Source organism: Molothrus ater, chromosome Z (genome assembly GCF_012460135.2).
Source record: "Molothrus ater isolate BHLD 08-10-18 breed brown headed cowbird chromosome Z, BPBGC_Mater_1.1, whole genome shotgun sequence".
Classification (NCBI taxonomy): Eukaryota; Metazoa; Chordata; class Aves; order Passeriformes; family Icteridae; genus Molothrus; species Molothrus ater.
This window is the reverse complement of record NC_050511.2, coordinates 14,182,355-14,199,430: the sequence shown is the minus strand read 5'-3', so window position 1 is coordinate 14,199,430 and position 17,076 is coordinate 14,182,355. Positions and strand designations below refer to the sequence as shown.

General features: G+C 39.8%; 1 protein-coding gene across 2 annotated transcripts in view; it reads right to left on the bottom strand.

Annotated features, from left to right (window-relative positions):
• Positions 1–12,099: 12,099 nt before the first annotated feature.
• GHR (growth hormone receptor) overlaps positions 12,100–17,076 on the bottom strand; it is a 118,875-nt gene continuing 113,898 nt past the window's right edge. For both annotated transcript variants that reach the window (XM_036403632.2, XM_036403633.2), the window contains 2 exons: positions 15,179–15,248; positions 12,100–14,909 (listed from right to left, as the gene is read on the bottom strand). In XM_036403632.2, coding sequence (XP_036259525.1) covers positions 13,947–14,909; positions 15,179–15,248 — 1,033 coding nt within the window. In that variant the 3' untranslated portion in view covers positions 12,100–13,946. The remainder of the gene's footprint in view (positions 14,910–15,178; positions 15,249–17,076) is intronic.

Sequence of the window (17,076 nt, the reverse complement as noted above, 5' to 3'; positions counted from 1 at the left end):
TGTATGTAACTTCTTGAACAAAGCAGTAAGATATTAATTCTGTGTGTTTAATATTTTTTCCTTGTGCCCACTCCTTCCTCAGTGAGACTAAAACTAATTCATAAGCCAAAGCTCAGTTTTTTACATTAACAGTTTCAAATTAACAGAATATAGGAAACTTTGAAAAATTAATGCTTCTTAGTTAAATTAATGGGGGTTTTGTTTTTTAATTAATTAGTAATCTTAAAGACTTGCAGCTTACTACAATGCAACGATTTGTCAAGTTGGGGTTTAAAATATGTATTCAGAACACTCAAATTTTTAAAACAATTATCCATCCTAATATTCTGTTAGTTGATAATCTAAATGTACACTATGAATGTCGGTCCTCTAACTTTTCCAATCCTTATCATGGGCAGTATCTTATGTTTGTCAATCACCATTTTTTTCATTATACTTTTAAAACTGTGTTGTAGACTCCACATTTAGACAGAGGATAGAATTCAGGGAGCTGCTGTGTTTTGTTTGTGTATTTCCTTATTCTATGGCATCACTTGTTTTCTCGGAAGACAGGATGTGCTCAGTACTTGGCAACAGTACCACTGGGTACAAAACTCCTGCTGAACTGGAACAGTAAATTAAAAATGATGTTGTATTATTAATGTTGTATTTTTTTCCAGCAGGAAAACTCATCACTGTTATTTTTGTTCATATTACTATTACACATTATGTCTTCAAAAGGCATTTTTTGTCAAACCTCCCACTCCTGTTTTGAACGGTATTTATGTCACTGAGGAAAAAATTAAAGATTTAAGTCGTGGGTTTGGCTGCTGTGACACCTTCCTTTAATGCTTCTTTGACCCCTTCCCACCCATGCTTTCCCAGTATCACTTTTGAAACTATTGTAGCTGATGATCCCGTTTTGAAAGTTAAGTTTTCGATTTTTTTGCTGCATATGGCAGTGAAACTTATATATATATAGAGAGAGAGAGTGAGAGAGAGAGAGACGCACAGATATTAACTGAATGTAGGAATTATTCAGTATCAGGCACATCAGGGCTCCCCGTCCTCTCCCGGTCCCCGCCTACGCCGCTGCCCCTCAGGCACCTGAGGGGAAGGCGCGCGCCCGCCAAGGCGGGAAACCCCGCCCCGCCGCGGAGCGTACCACTACCAGCCCTGCAGGGGGCGCGCCTTCCCCCCCTGCCCCGCTGGTGGCCTCGGCCGACCCCCACTGTTTACAGAGTCCTCTGAGGTGCGATGGGGTTCGCCCTTAAAACATGGGGATGTGTCCTCCTTTGTCTAGCTGTTAATTTACTTTATGGACCTAGGTTTTTTACAGAAATAGGCTTTATAACTGCATTCCCGGAGCCCTAGGTGCAATATAGTATGTGACATTTCACCCTTAAGCGGAAGGGAGTAGCCGAGATTCATAAATGCTTGTAGTTGAACAGAACGACAAAAGTTAGGAGGTCTGCAAAAGTGTGAAGTGGTATGTCAGCTCCTGACCTACTCTGTAAGCACATGGCAGTGGACTAAAGGGATAAGATGGAAGGGAAGGGAAGGGAAGGGAAGGGAAGGGAAGGGAAGGGAAGGGAAGGGAAGGGAAGGGAAGGGAAGGGAAGGGGGCTTGGGTGGTCTTGATCTCCCCTGTAGTCCATGTCCACTTGTTAGCCTCTTTCCTGTGTTTGTACTGTGCTGGGTTGTGCTCCAGAAACTGGAACAACAATGTTTGTCCTGGAAAAGTGCTGTGCTACTTCCACATGGCCTTCTCCAGCCACATCTTGTTCTTTCTCACACTGTGTTGGTACCAACAATCCTTGGTGATTACCAACAATTCTTGTCTGTTATTACCAGCTGTCCTTTCTTGGCTCCACAGCACTCCAGCTATCCGTATTCAAGACATACACATTGAGACATACACCCTTATTTCTGAGATTCTAGAGTATAAATCAACTTCTTGTCCAAAATGCTAAATACTCCATAGCTTTCTCAGATAAACGGTTTTTGTCTGTAATAGAGTGGGAAGATCTTACATCTTGAATACATTTTGGTGCTGTCCCCATGGTCAGAACTGTCTGCTGTGCGAATCAGAAGATGTGGGTGCACGCAGAACCTTTTGTGCCTGCAAACACCCAGAGAAATAACAACCTACCAGTCAGAGTCACACGTGCTGTTTGGCAGGCAGCTGCTTTATCAGAACATCTGTGGGTTGGTTGTGTGCACTGGAACATTGACTAGGCAAATTGATAAAAATAATTTTCATGGATAGAAGGTCTGCAGCTGAGATATCAGTGGGGAAAGGACACAGTGCCAAGTGTGTCATGGGCAGATATTAATAGAGAAAGAGGTACCCAGGGAACTTGGAACACACTACTCACGTTTTCTAGCTCACTTTCCCTGCTTCACATACCAATTTTTACAAAACCTCTTTCACCATTTCAGTTGTCCTTATAAATTGCACAAATTTTTCAAAAGGTTTGGTACTTTCAAAAAATTAGAATTAAAAATATTTAATTAAGTTAATAAAATTATTAATCACAGCAATTAATGTTCCTCTTAGACCTAGAAAAAAGTCCACTGTCGGTTACTAAAGAGAGAAAACCCTGCCAAACTCTTGAGTAGTGAGCATTTTACCACGCAGTAAACCACAGCATATTGTACAGACTGCTTTTTGTGTTATTTAGCTGTATTTTTGTTGTATGGATTACATTCATAGGAAGACAGGAAGTGAAGACTAAAATCCAGTTCTTGTGATTAAACAAAAATGTTACTCAGTGTCCACATGTTATATTTGTAATAATGCTATGCTAAATGGCCTATAGGTAAATATGTCATCTGACTTCTGGGCAGGTGATTACTATGAACAGACTGGGCAAAAATGCAGAAAATAAACATTGAGGGAAAAATGTTTGACAGATTTCGATGCAGAAATACATGGAATGAAGTCTATAAGCCAGGGGTAGAACATTTAGCTTGTAAAAGGTTTAACAGTCAGCAAATATTCTTTTGTTGTAGCTTTTCAAATATTGCTGCTAAAATAAGCAGTGTAACACTGCATGCTTCCAAAAGATGAGATTTTTATCTGTAGTTCATTTAGAGTTCATTCTCAATTTTTTTGTCCTTTTATAGGGTAGTAACTTCTTGTGCAAGGCAGTTCAAGCATCTGGTGGTCACTGAAAAAATGTTTGACATCCACTGTGTACGAAGCAGGAAAGCAGCAGGTGGCTGATGAGGCATACTGCAACATGCAGGGAGTTTCTAACACGTATGGAAAACACTGGTGCCTTTTATTGCCATTGTGAGCATCCCTGTAAGAGAAACTGTTGCACCAAAGACCTGTGACAAGACCTTGTCTCATATTGTTTCTCACAAACAGCACAATCTATGTACATTTAAAATCTCATGGCTAGGCATGAGCTTGAGTAGTGTTTCAGTGATCTTCATGCCATTTTGATGGTCTTATACAGCCTTCTGTACAACCCCAGCCATCTCAAATGGATGTGTCAGATTCTTTCACAGAGTTAAACTTTGCAAGATTCAATGCAGTTTACAAAATTATTTGTTTTGTCTTTTTCTGAAGAACACATGGAAGGAAGAGCATAGGTTTTAACTTGCTCTAGACTGCCAGAGCACTCATCCCAGTGTGTGGCAGAGTATCACATTGACTTTAGTGTCAGACTGCAGAGTAGCTTAATATGATGGGAATATAAATTGTACTCTCATGTATCTGGGGCATCAATGTACTGTTTGACATGTTATATTCCTTTTGACAAAAGGATTTGTTTTCTGGTTTAGGAGATGAAAGCTGTCAGAAAGGGTATTTGGTATAGAAGTACCCATTTCTATTGCATTCTCCAAAATGTTTAAATTTGTCCAAACAATGAAAGCAGAAATATACACAAAATACATACAAATACATGTTTATTTGTATTGGGTTTGCATGGCCAAGTTTTGGTAGTAGGGGAAGAGTGGTGAGAGCTACAGGAGTGGCTTCTTTGAGATGGTACCAGAAGCCTTCCCCATGTCTGGCAGAGCCAGTGCCAGCTAGTTCCGAGACAGGCTCACCAATGGCCAAGGCCAATTCCATCAGGGACAGTAGAACCACCTCTGTGATAATGTATTTAAAAAGGAAAAAAGTTACTGTGCAGTGGTAATTGTGCTCAGAGAAGAGAGCAGTGAGAATATGAGAGAGGAACAGCTCTGAAGAAACCAAGGTTAGTACAGAAGGAGGGGCAGGAGGTGCTTCAGGCGCTGGAGCAGATTCCCCTGCAGCCTGTGCTGAGACCCTGGTGAGGCAGCTGTGCCCCTGCAGCCCTTGGGGCTCAATGCCAGAGCAGGAGGATGTCTAAGGGAAGGCTGTGATCCTGTGGGAAGTCTCCTGTGCCAGGCTCCTGACATGGTGTGGCAGGTTTGCTGAGAGGACCAGTGACCATGTGGGGGGCCCATGCTTGAGTGAGCTGTTCTTGAAGGACTGCACCCCATGGAAAATGACCCGTGCTGGAGCAGTTCATGAAGAACTGCAGCTCATGGGAAGGACTGACACTGGAGAAGTTAATGGAGAGCTGTCTCCCATGGGAGGGACCCCACACTGCAGTAGGGGAAGGACTCTTCTCCCTGAGCAGCAGCAGGAACAACATGTGGTGTTGTGACCATAACCCCCATTCCTGTCTCCCTGCACCACTGGTGGGAAGGAAGTAGAGCTGGGAAAGGAGGGAGGGAAGTGTGGGTGGAAAGTGTTTTCAAGATTTGTTTTATTTCTCATTATCCTGCCCTGGTTTTGATTTGTAATAAATTCAATCTGTTTCCCCCAAGTCAAGTCTGTTTTGCCTGTGATAATTGATGAGTGATCTCTCTGTTTTTATTTCAACTCATGAACCTTCTGTTATACTTTTCCCCCCTCCCGATCCAGTTGATTTCATGTTTGTTACCTAACTATTGGCGTGGGAGTCTTAAGGGGGAAAAAAAATATTCACTTACTTTCAGCATGTGTTTTAGCTGTTATTTTCTTCAGAAACAGAACAGAAATTTCATTCACAAAGTATTTTTTTCCTCTGTTCAGGTGTCTTTTTGCTGGTCAAAGGATGACCTAATCTCTGCTTTATAGCTTCAGTAGTTGAAAAAAAAGGTTTAGCATTAGAGATTATGATATGATTAAAATAAAAGTTTCATTTTTTTAACTTGAGACTGGTAAGCAGTAAATTTCTTATCTTCTTTATATGAATCCCATACCCTGCAATTTTAGCAGGAATGTTGTGTGATGTAATATGAAAAAAAAAAAAAAAAAGGAAATAAGCACTAGCTAAATGACAAATGAAATCTCCTAAAATGTGTATCATTCCATGAATCTTTGAAACCATCTTCTTTGTGAGCTCTTTTACATGCTCAGTGTAAAATGGCTTTTTTTGCCTTGAGAAATAACTTCCCAAATTACTACAGATGGAAAACCATCTCACTGTACCTTGCTGTCTACAGGTCTTTTTATGGAATAGTCTATGTTCATCTGCAGCATAACTCATAATAAAGTACTTAGCCATATGGAAGGAAGGTAGCCTGTTCCAGTGCTTTGTTGTGAAGATTAATATGTGCTTTTTCCAAGAGGAAAAAAAGCCCCTCGTATGTCATTAGACCTTTGCAGTCATTTAGCTGGTCAGAACAACGCTTTTGTTTTAAAAGTTTCAACCATCACCCAAGCAGGAGGGAAAACTTTGATTTGTAGCAGAGCTTGTTGCTCTTTTTCTGGCACAGTTTTTTTTTTTTTTTCATAGATCACAGAATAATAGAATGGCCTGGGTTGGAAGGGGCCTTAAAGGTACTGTAGTTCCTACCCCCCTGGTGTGGCCAGGGACACTTTTTGCTGGGTCAGGTTGCTCAGAACTCCATCCAGCCTGGCCCTAAAGACTTCCAGGGATGGGACAGCAACAGCTTCTCTGGATGTGTATGTATCTATGACAAAACAGAAATCAAATACCTAGACTAAATAATTTAACTAAGTTAAAATAAAAGTTTATGCTACAGGGAAGAGAGTATCTATCTATATTCAGTTATTCTTGTGCCCTGAGTTCTTCAGTAGTCAAGTATTCTTCACTAGAGTGTATCAATATCATCCGTTTGGAGCCGCTTCCATAGACAATGTAATTATGCAAAACCAGATTCTTGATCTTGCTGAAAATATTGAAGCCATTAGTATAATTTTATCCTCAGAAGATTTTCACTTTGCAAATTACTATTTACTGTTTATACTGCATCCATGTCAGCATTCCAACCGTGTCAAAACTCTATCCTGCAAGCCATGGTGCAAGCCTACAAAAACTCAGTCTTTTCTTGGAAGCATTCACAGATATTCTATCCACTTTAAATAGGATATGACAAAGATGACTGATGGATCTCAGAGATGAAGAATAATAGAGAAAGAATGAACTCAAGAGAAGAAATTGTGTTGATTTCTGGTTTTCTAATTAATCTCACATGTATTTCTGTGCTTTCCCATCTACTTTGGATTTATCTTTTTGTTGTATCCTGATGGGTCAAACTATTACAATTTCAATTTTAAGCACAAATATAACAATTATATTCTTAAAATTTATTTGTAATTCTGGATCTCTTGTTCTCTTAAAGTAATGTTGAATTTCTGACCTAGTTTTCTTGTACACCTAAAAAAACCAGGTTGGTAGTGAGTGTTTAAACCATGCAAATGTCTGTCAAGGAGCATATTATCTGAAATACATTTCTCTGAAATCACAGAATACTCTGAGATGGAAGGGACTCAGAAGGATCACCAACTCTAAAGTTAATGCCCCATATAGGAATCAAACCTGTGATCTCAGTGTTAGCACCATGCTCTAACAGTACACCATAGGATGTTTTGTTAGGGAGTACATTTTCCAGCAATTATCAAATCTTGTCTTATTGATCCTGTCTGAAGCTGTCCATTTGGATGGTATTGGCTTTGTTTTCTTACTTTTTCCCTCCATTAACTATTAGTCCTTCTGTGGAAATTAAACAGCTGGGGGCAGTCTTGTGAGAAAGGAGTACTTGTGCATAATTTACTACATCATTCCCTGTGGAATCAGGAATGTAAAGACATACATGTGTCTACTTTATTTCTGTTTGTGACAGTGCTCAATTTCAGTGCCAAGCTGAAAGCATGCATCTTGCCCCTAAATAGTCATTTAATACATTCCTCAACAAAGTAAATTCAGAAGGTTGTTGTAATTAATTGATTGGTGATTGGTAGAAATCAGCTAACTAATACTAACGACATTCAAAAGAAAGTGACACAATTTTGCCATTTTTTATACTATAAAATCAAGAAACCACTTGTCTTTTGGAGACACGGAGTTTTTAATAAAATAGGTCATTCTTTGGCTAGTCTGTTCTTGGTATCTGACTGTGACTATAAAGTGTATGGATCCTAACTGAGTGAAATTTTGCATTTTCAAACACAGTAGGTTTACAAATCTAATTGCAGTTAACACAGGAGCTTGTTGAGAGTTGCACATTGTTCCAGCAGTAGTTTGACTCAGAAAATGTCACTTAAAATTTTCATGACATTTCAGGGCACCAGTAAATCTTTTTCATTCCACCAAAAAATATGCTGCGAGAAAGAAAGAATTCCACCACATAGTTAAAATCTTGGCTTAAGGAATCCAACACAGCTAGGCCACAGGTGGAGGATAGGATGCTCATCATGATCTCTGGCTAGCAACTAAACCTCAGTGTGGGAACTCAGCACATCCCTTTGGATGTCCAGAGTTGCTGAGAACCCTGTTGGGGGGCTCAGAGACCCTGGCATGCTGCCCGGAACACCTGGTGGCTTGATTTCGACCCTTGCATCGAATTGCCAGCTTTGTATGAGGATGTGAAAGTCACACAGGTTTGGATGGTGTAATAATAAGATATTCACAGGGTGAAAATGTAGATTTTAGGATTTTTGGTATGGGGATTATGGGGACAAGATGGAGGAATCAGGGCATGTCTAGTCCTTCTTTCTTCTTGTTCTCCATTTTCTGCTGTGATGTTGGCACTTTGGGATTGGTTTAGAATAGAGGTGCACTGTCTAACATAGGTGATGGGTATTGGGAATCAAGAGTAAATATGATGTACGTAGTTTGTAGTATAAAAGGACGATACCGCCTCAGGGGCGGTCACAGTGCTCGTGGCTGCCTTGCTGAGCAGATCTCAGCTGAGCAGAAAGAAAATTTTATACATAAGAATTAATAAACAACCTCAAGACCAAAAAGAGAAGAGTCCAAGCTCGTTCTTCAGTTGCTCAAGCTCATCCTACGCATCTCAGGGCAGAGAACATCAACAGCTGACCCGAGACCTCAGATGTGCTCAGATGTCTGTTGAAGAAGGGTTGGACCTACTCATTTGGTACCACAGTTTTCGCTAGAAATCACGTTGTCTTTAGTAAATTTCCAAGCCTGAGCCTTACTCTTCCAAGGAAAGTACATTTAGTTGGCTCACAGAATTAGTTCCTGAAGGAGTTTTTAATTCAGAAGGGCAAGGTTGGTATTTCCTCTGTAACTTGAGACTGTAACACTGTACATGCTACACAGCTGCTAGGAAATAGATCTGAAAAGTTTTAGTATGAGGAAGTTAACTGACACTGTATTGTTCTATACTTTATGTCTTTCTAGTATAGTATTGTAAGGTTTTGTATTCAAGAGAAAAAATATATATTAAGAAGAAAAATCTGTTGAAATTACTACTAAAAAAAAAAAGACAAATCAGTTTCCTGGCATGTCTACGTCTCAGGTGTCTGTTATGGAACAGATTTAATTTTCTTCAGTATGAGCTCAACAGCAGACCACGGACAGTATGGGACCATCATTTGTAGCATTGTGATGGGAAGCTATAGAACGTTGTAAGCATAAGCTCATCGACTTTGCTTTTACTCCCACTAAGCCTTCTGCAGACTTTTGTTTCTTCCAGTGTCAATGAGAGGAGTTCACCTATGTTCTCTCACAAATTACCACATGATGTGGGATGATCTGCTTTCTCAGACTAATTGCAGGAAGCTAATGTTGCATTAGTCAGCTAATTTTCGTATATTAAAGAAGCTTATATTATGCAAAAGAAATGCCAAATACTGTAGTGATAAAAAATTAAACCTGTCAAACACTGTGCCAGTTTACTAGAAGCATCAGTTTTAGTAACTGCATCTGCTTATCATGCTGACTGCTGGCAGCCTCTCTGCTGTGCCTGTTTCTCTGACATCACTGGTACAGTTTCTCTTCTGCTTCTGCATACTTACTCTAATAGCCCTGATTAGAGAAGATAAAGAAATACTCTCTCAATACAGTTATGCCAGAGTGTTTAAGTAGTATACTAATCACAGAAATGGAATTGGACTACATTTTGCTTCTCTGTGGCCTGAGGGCATGGTTTCTGTGGCAGTTAAAGCACTGACTGTGTAGGCAATTAATAATGATTAGTCAGAAAGAAGAATTTGTACTGCTAAATTACATTTAGACAGAGTCAGTTCCAAGAGAGAACATATCCACTTGTATCTCAAAGTTAATTGATTATAAAAGCTGGTTAAATTCTTACCAATTCCACCATCTTGGTGAAATAGATATTCTGAGTTAAACTGAAAAATTGGTATTGCAAAACTAAGATTCTGTAGTGTTTACTTCTTTTCCCACCACCCAAATTTGCATTTTTTCTGTAATAAAAATAGTATCATGCTCCAGACATTTCCACAGAATTCACAGAATTCACAGAATATCTAGGTTGGAAGAGACCTTAAAGATCATTTAGTCCAGCCCACGCCCTAATACCTCAAGCAAACCATGCCACCGAGTGCCACATCCAGTCTTTTATTAAACACATTCAGGGATGGTGGCTCCAGCACCTCCCCAGGCAGGCCATTCCAGAACTTTATCACTCTTTCCGTGAAAATTTTTTTCCTAATATCCAACCTACATTTCCCCTGATGCAGCTTAGGAATGTGTCCTCTGGTTCTGTCAGTGCTGCCTGGAGAAAGAGACCAACCCCACCTGACCACAGCCACCTTTCAGGGAGTTGTAGATGGTGATAAGGTCACCCCTGAGTCTCCTTTTCTCCAGGCTGAACACCCCCAGCTCCCTCAGTGGTTCCTCACAGGGTTTGTGTTCCAAGCCCCTCACCAGCCTTGCTGCCTCCTCTGGACACGCTCAAGAGCCTCAATGTCCTTCCCAAACTGAGGGCCCAGACCTGGACACAGAACTCAAGGTGCAGCCTCACCAGTGCCAAATACAGGGGGAGAATGACCTCCCTGGTGCTGCTGGCCACACTGTCCCTGATACAGGCCAGGATGCCTATTTTCTCCCTTTTCTCCCTTTTCCTCTCAGATCAGATAGTCTGCATCAGGCACTCCTGTTTTTTTGTCTGGTAATAGGCCCCTGAGCAAATCTTAAAGGAAAGGAAGTTGCCTGTGGCTAAATGTCATATAGTTTGAAGTTTTTCTTTGAACCAGAGAAATATTTCCCATTCATACAACTATGCTGATGCATATGTAATTAAATATACTAAACTGTAAATGACAGTAAAGTGTTCCCAATAGAGATTGCCATCATTAAATCACAGCATTTTTTAAATCATGGCAGGTGTAAAGAGCACTCAACTCTTCTTTAATACTTTATTTTAAAATAGAAAATATACCTTTTATAATGTTAATTTTCATTCAGACTGAACAGCTCTCATAATCTGCTGATCTCACTCCCTGTATCATAAGTCAGAAAAAATATTTCACCCTAAGTAGTATAGTAATGTAAGTCATTATGTTTGACAAAATTCTTTTTATCTTAATGGAAGCTAGTATAGATGAAGCTTTTTTTCAGTTTCTTGTAACACTATGCCTTGGAAATTTACGTTTTCTTTAATGGATAAAAAAAGGCTCAGACTTTTCCAAACCAAGGTGGCTTCTTGCTGACACCAACAGACAGGCAGCAGAGCAACTTGAGTCCTTGCTTTTGATAACCAACATGTTTTCTGAATAGAGATACTAGGACGGATTAAACTTTGCCAGGTAATCTATGAACTAAGTGTCATTCTAAGAAAGGGAACATGTGCAGGCAGTTTACATGCAGGCTGGCCAATGTGTTTGAGACAGGCTTTAATGTGAAGGACTTTGGGGGTGGGATACAAAATGGCAATGCTCACACCATTCCATCCGATTAGGAAATACACTAGGCCAACCAGAGCAGTGACAAATGTTCCCTAGCTGCCTTCAAAGGTAGTAACCAACAGGTCAGCCACCTCAAGGAGAGGGTGTGTGTGTGTGTGGTTGTGATAATTCACCTGGAGCCCTCCTGGGAGACCTGCATGCCCAGTTACCTCCCTGGAATGTTTGTAGACCAATGCATGCAGCATAGGCAATAAAAAAGCCTTCTAATATGTGATGCTTGGCTGGGTAGAAGAGGGAAGAGCCGTGGATGTTGTCTACCTGGATTTCTGCAAGGCTTTTTAAGACTATCTCCCATAACATCCTCACAAGAAGCTCAGGAAGCATGGGCTGATGAGTGGACAATGAGGTGGGTTGAGAATTGACTGTCAGAGCTCAGAGGGCTGTGATCAGCAGTGCAGAGTGCAGTTGGAGGCCTGCAGTCAGCCGTGTTCCCCAGGGCTCAGTACTGGGTCCATCTTGTTCAGTCTGTTGATCAGTGACCTGGATGAAGGCACATGGCATGAAGTTTGAGGATGGCACAGGGCTGGGAGGAGTGGTTGATACTCAGGAAGCTGTGTGAGACCTGGACAGGCTGGAGAGTTGTGTGGAGAGGAACCTAATGAAGTTCCACAAAGGCAAATTTGCAGGGTCCTGCAGAAGGGGAAGAATAAACCCATGCACCAGTACAGGCTGGGGACTAGCCTGCCCATCACAGGATGTTCCAGCAGCATGTAAATGAGTCAGCTAAACTGGCAGCACATCTTGGCCAGCTCTGGGTGCAATACGTCCTTTGTCTCCATACACATCCATTAGTGAAAACACTGGTTAAATAAGGGATTGTTTCTATTCTAAGGAAAGTGGCTTTATGCTTTATTCTATGAGAAATACTTGTTTTCTCCTAATAAAAAACTCTATTTTCCATTTAAAAAAAAAATAATTAGCTGCAAAAAACCACATTGTGTCCAGACAGATCAAAGACAATACATTTATTAAACTTTGAGAAAAACAAACAAAACACTAACATAGAGAAAGTTAAATAGAAACTGAAAGACACATCTTCTGACCGGCATATCATGGTTTGTGTGACCAGTAAAGTACCAAAATGACATTCTGAGTTTGACTGAGGTATTTAACTATTTTTGGTAATAGAAACAGAGTAAGAAACTTCTTTCAAACACACACATAGGCATTACTTGCATTAGTGTCTACCATCTATGAAATTTTATATGAAACTAAATAATGCAGCTGTTAGAAAATTATAGCAGCAAATTAGCAGAATATCTAATGCACATTTACCATAAAGTACGTGCTAAACTTAAAAATCCCACCCAGTAGTTGGGCCCAGTTGTGTAGCACTTGGTCACAAAAAGAGCATCAGTGAGATCAGTTGGAGACATCATAAGCAAGACCTGAATTTGTTGCACATCATACACTTCTCTTCAGGTCAGAGTAAAGAAATTAATGTTCCTATTTGCCTTCTAAGAAGTACCCTGCTGTGATGAAACCATGGCTTAGGAAGGTAACTCCTGAAACAGTAAGAGTTAATTGCAAAGCTCTGTCAGGTTCTTAACATGTGCAAGAACAAAGAGAGCTTTCCCTCCGAGTTACAGTTGTCTCTCCTTTCCTTCTGAAAGTGTGCCTAACACAGTCAGAGGAGATGCTGTTAGGCTGCAAAACCGAACACCATGTTTGAACAATACTGCACTTGATCCCCTTGTTCCACTGAAGTATTTTAATCCTGTTATATATTTAAAAATTAACTGCTGGCTAACTTCTGAAGTCCTTAATTTATTTTTTTTTTAATAAAGACTTGATGTGGCACTGACTAATAAATGTAATAATGATACCTTTGGCTCTGGAAGGGCTTCAGAAGTTGGTCAAATATGAAGATACTATGCTGCTAATTTATCAGAGCTTATTCAAGTGTTCTCAAAAATATTCAGTGAAAATTTAGTTGCACAGTGTTTAATACTGTGCTCAACAAGATTTTGTTTATAAAAAGTGTATTATTATTACCATTAACTAGAATCTGATGAGGAACAGAATAATTTCCCCATGTATGCTGTATATTTTAAAATTTTACATAGAACTTTAAATTGTATGTATATTTCTATAACAGTTCCCATAAGAAAGTAATAGAATCAGTTACTTTTAAGTTTCTACAATATTCCAAAATTTTATATAGGTTTCTTTGGAGGTATAAAATGGCTCTGTAAAAACCTATTATTCTTTTAGCTGTGAACAAAATTTTAAAAAACAGAAAACTCCTTTTTAGGACTGCAGCAATTACATTACTTAAATGGGTCACCATAACTGAACAACAATATTTGGTGTAATAGAAAAAATTTATGGTTTTACGACCAAAGTATTAAAATATATTTTACTAATTTAGAGAAATCAAAATAGATGTGTTATTTAGTCAAGCTACTTTGGTGTTTTCACCTATATGATCAGTTCCCAACTATTGATATAAAGATCTCTGCCAACAGCAGTTTATTCCTAAATTCTTACACTTCACACCACCTGATTTTTAGCTTTATCAAAATGCACAATTTACTCTACATTAAACAGTAATTTCAATGTTTAATTTCACAAAAATCAACACCCACAAGAAAAGACAAAACAGCCTCAAGACAAATTCATAGATAATATTTACAGAACACAATAGGAATATTTTGATGTATATTTTACGCTGCAACATTTCAGATAAAATTATAGGAACCACGAAAAACTTTTAGACTTCATTTTGGTTTCAGCATACAAGCCCGAAACTGACTCTCTGCTGTGAAACACGACACACACCTAGTGAGAAAAAGAGCTATGGCATGATTTTATTCAGCTGGTCTGCGCTCACATAGCCACAAGACACGTTGAATTCCTTGTCTGGCACCGGCAGCGCGGTGGCATTGAGCACAAGGCCTTGTGGAGACTGAACGATGTGGATCGACGTATAGTCTGCCACAGGCATCTCTGAACTTGGGGGTGCTGCTGTTGAAGCTCCAAGATTGGCAACAGTCGTGGTAAGGCTCTCTGTGGTGAAGTAACCATCTTCATTATAGCCTTGTTCCTGAACACGTGGCTCATTCTCTTCGTGGGAAGTCACAGCAATGCATTTTTTCACATCTGCCTCACAGAAATAGGTGTTGTCCATGGTGAAGTTTTGTTCTGTGCAGCCTTCACGCTGTGCTCTCCCCAGCTTGGATTTCTGCCCTGGTGAAAGTACAACCCTGCCTGCTGGAGTAATATCACTCACTTGAGCATAAAAGTCAGTACTTGCCAGTGAATTCTGGTTGCTTATCTGGGTATGGACTGACGGACGGGGTGACTCAACGCTGTCTCCAAAGGGTGCCCACAGGTGGCTGTTTTCAGACTGAGTATTCCTGTGCTGGCGTTGCAGGTCTGTGTTGGCAAGGCTTGGAAGTGACTCATCATTATCTTGCCCATCAAGGCACAAGAGATCCTCTTCTTTTTCAGTAGCCTTTTTGAACTGATCACTATCAGAGGTGGCATCACATGTGTCGCTTGCGCTGAAGTCTGTCTCTGGAATATCTGGTTCACAACAACTGGCCCGTCCAGAATCATCATCCTTCGCTCCCAAGGAGCTGTGAGATTTCAGATGATCTTCACTCAGGAGCCTGTCAGTGTCTGAGGCTCTGTTCTTTTCATCAGGGTCTTCAATGTCCAACTCAATAAACTCAACCCACAAGTCATCAATGTAGAGCTGTGTCTTGTAGTTGTCATGGCAGGCTAAGATGGAATTCACTTCATCTAGCTTTCCTTTCTACAAGGCAAATAAAAAAGAATTTTATAAAGGAAATAATAGAAATGCTTGTCCTTTTTATAATGTTGACTTATGTAAAGATGACTTATGTAAAGATGCAGTTATGTAATAATTGCAAAGGGATTAAAAATTATTTTATGCAAACTAATTCTATGGCAACTCCCCAGATGTTAGAATTTTCTTCTACAAAATTTTTCTGCCTGGGACAACAGTTGTCATCTTCTACTACTACAAAGATTTTCACTGGAGATTTTCGAGTTTGATATTACCTTCAAAAGATCTGGGTCAATCCCTTTAATCTTTGGAACTGGCACAGGAGGAAAAATAAGCATTTTTAACCTGAAAAAAAAAAGGCTTTTAATTGACAGTGGTCTTTTTTGAGGAAGTTAGAAAGAAGACAGGCTTAGATTGCATTTATATTTAATTACCTCAAAACTTAAATGTTTGAAAATAAAATTTCAAATACTCCTAAGGAAAGAATATTTTCTCTCATTGCAAATTAAGAAACAAGTTCTCTGCAAGCTTCATTTTGGAAATCACTTAAATTTATGTGGGAATTCATTTTGGAGTCTGGTCTTTGACAATTCAATGCTGTATAGAAAGAGAGTAAATTCCTAGAGCTCTGTCAATACATTCCCTTTATACATACTTTCAATGCAACCTGATACAAACCTCAGTATGTGGTGACCTTTCCAATTTTTTTTCAGGGATACAGTAGCCTTGCATATGCCCAATAAATTTCAATGGGGGAACAGAAAATGGGAATTGGTAGAAAGAGTGAATTACTTTAGAACTAATAAATAAAACTGAAAAACATCTGCAAAACTTTAGGCTAGCATTTTGCCGTCTCTATGACAGTTCTGCTTCTTGAATTATTAGTGCAACAAATAATAAAATAATTTGTAATTAAGGCAGTGGGTTACCCTTGTGGAGAAAGGTCCAGTAACTTCCTTGGGCATTTGCAGGCTGTGGAAATACATATTATTCTAATCCTTCATAAAGTGCATTCCTTATTTTTAGGGGACAAAAAAACCCTCCAAACCAAACCACTCTCTCTGCCCCTCTCACCCCCCCCAGTTCTAATAGAAGGATGATTTTCCCTTAATCATAATCCAACAGTAGCTGGTCTGGTCATGCCTGTTTCCTCCATGTTACCTCTCTGCTTCTTTTGCAAACAGATGAACAAAAGGAAAATTCAAAATTCTCTTTATACTGGGTTAATTGCCTATTTTAGAAAGTAAGGTGTGGAAAATGGTAAATACAAATCCAGATATTAGTTTTGCTGCCTTTTTAGGGACAGTGAGGTCCAGAGAGGGTCGCAGATGTCTTAAAGAGTGCCTAGAGAGAAATCTAGGCACCTTTGGCTTAACCATGGCATATCCAAATTCCTCAGATGTTTCTGGTTTTGAGCAGATCCTCGGTGTTCTGCCCAGAAAGCCTAGTGAGAGCCAGAAATACAGTAATTTTCCATCTAATCTCTGGAGAAGCAGTGTAAACTGGTTGGGTTCTCAGGGTTCGGACTTGTGCTTTACAGTTGAATCCACAAATCAGGTATTCTGACAGGACTGGGCATCGCTTCTAATGAAACAGACAAAGAATTTTACGACTCACTGCCTGGAGAAGACATTTGGGAGGGAGAACTGTGCTCTCCTCCTTTCTTAGCCTAGCATAATTCAAGCTTTCATCTCTCAACTCTAATGACCTAAACCTATGGCATCTGTCCTACAGAGACTCACTCAGAGCCTGTGAGATCATAACTGAGGAAAATATGAATTGGCATCTTTCAGAATCAGAAGGAAACCAAGCCTGGATATTTTGCATTATGGAAAACCTATGCAGGCTGCTTCTCTGCAGAATACATTGCCATTTCACCACTAAATGCTCAAGCTTGAGGAAAGGGCGCACACCTGCAGTCCAGAAACACTTTCCACATGAAGTCCTCAGTGGAGAAAAGCTTCCTCCAGCATTCATGATTAGGATGGAAGACATTTATAAACTCTGATTAGGGATATGCTTCAGACTTGAGGATTTTCTGAGACTGAGCCACCTTTTCTTCAGTGTGCTGACCTTAGCTCCTGGTGCTACATGCACATTGCTCCATTCTGACACATCAAGCTTTTGTCATGAATTGTATCAGGAGCCTTGCTCTTAAATCTGGGATTGGGAT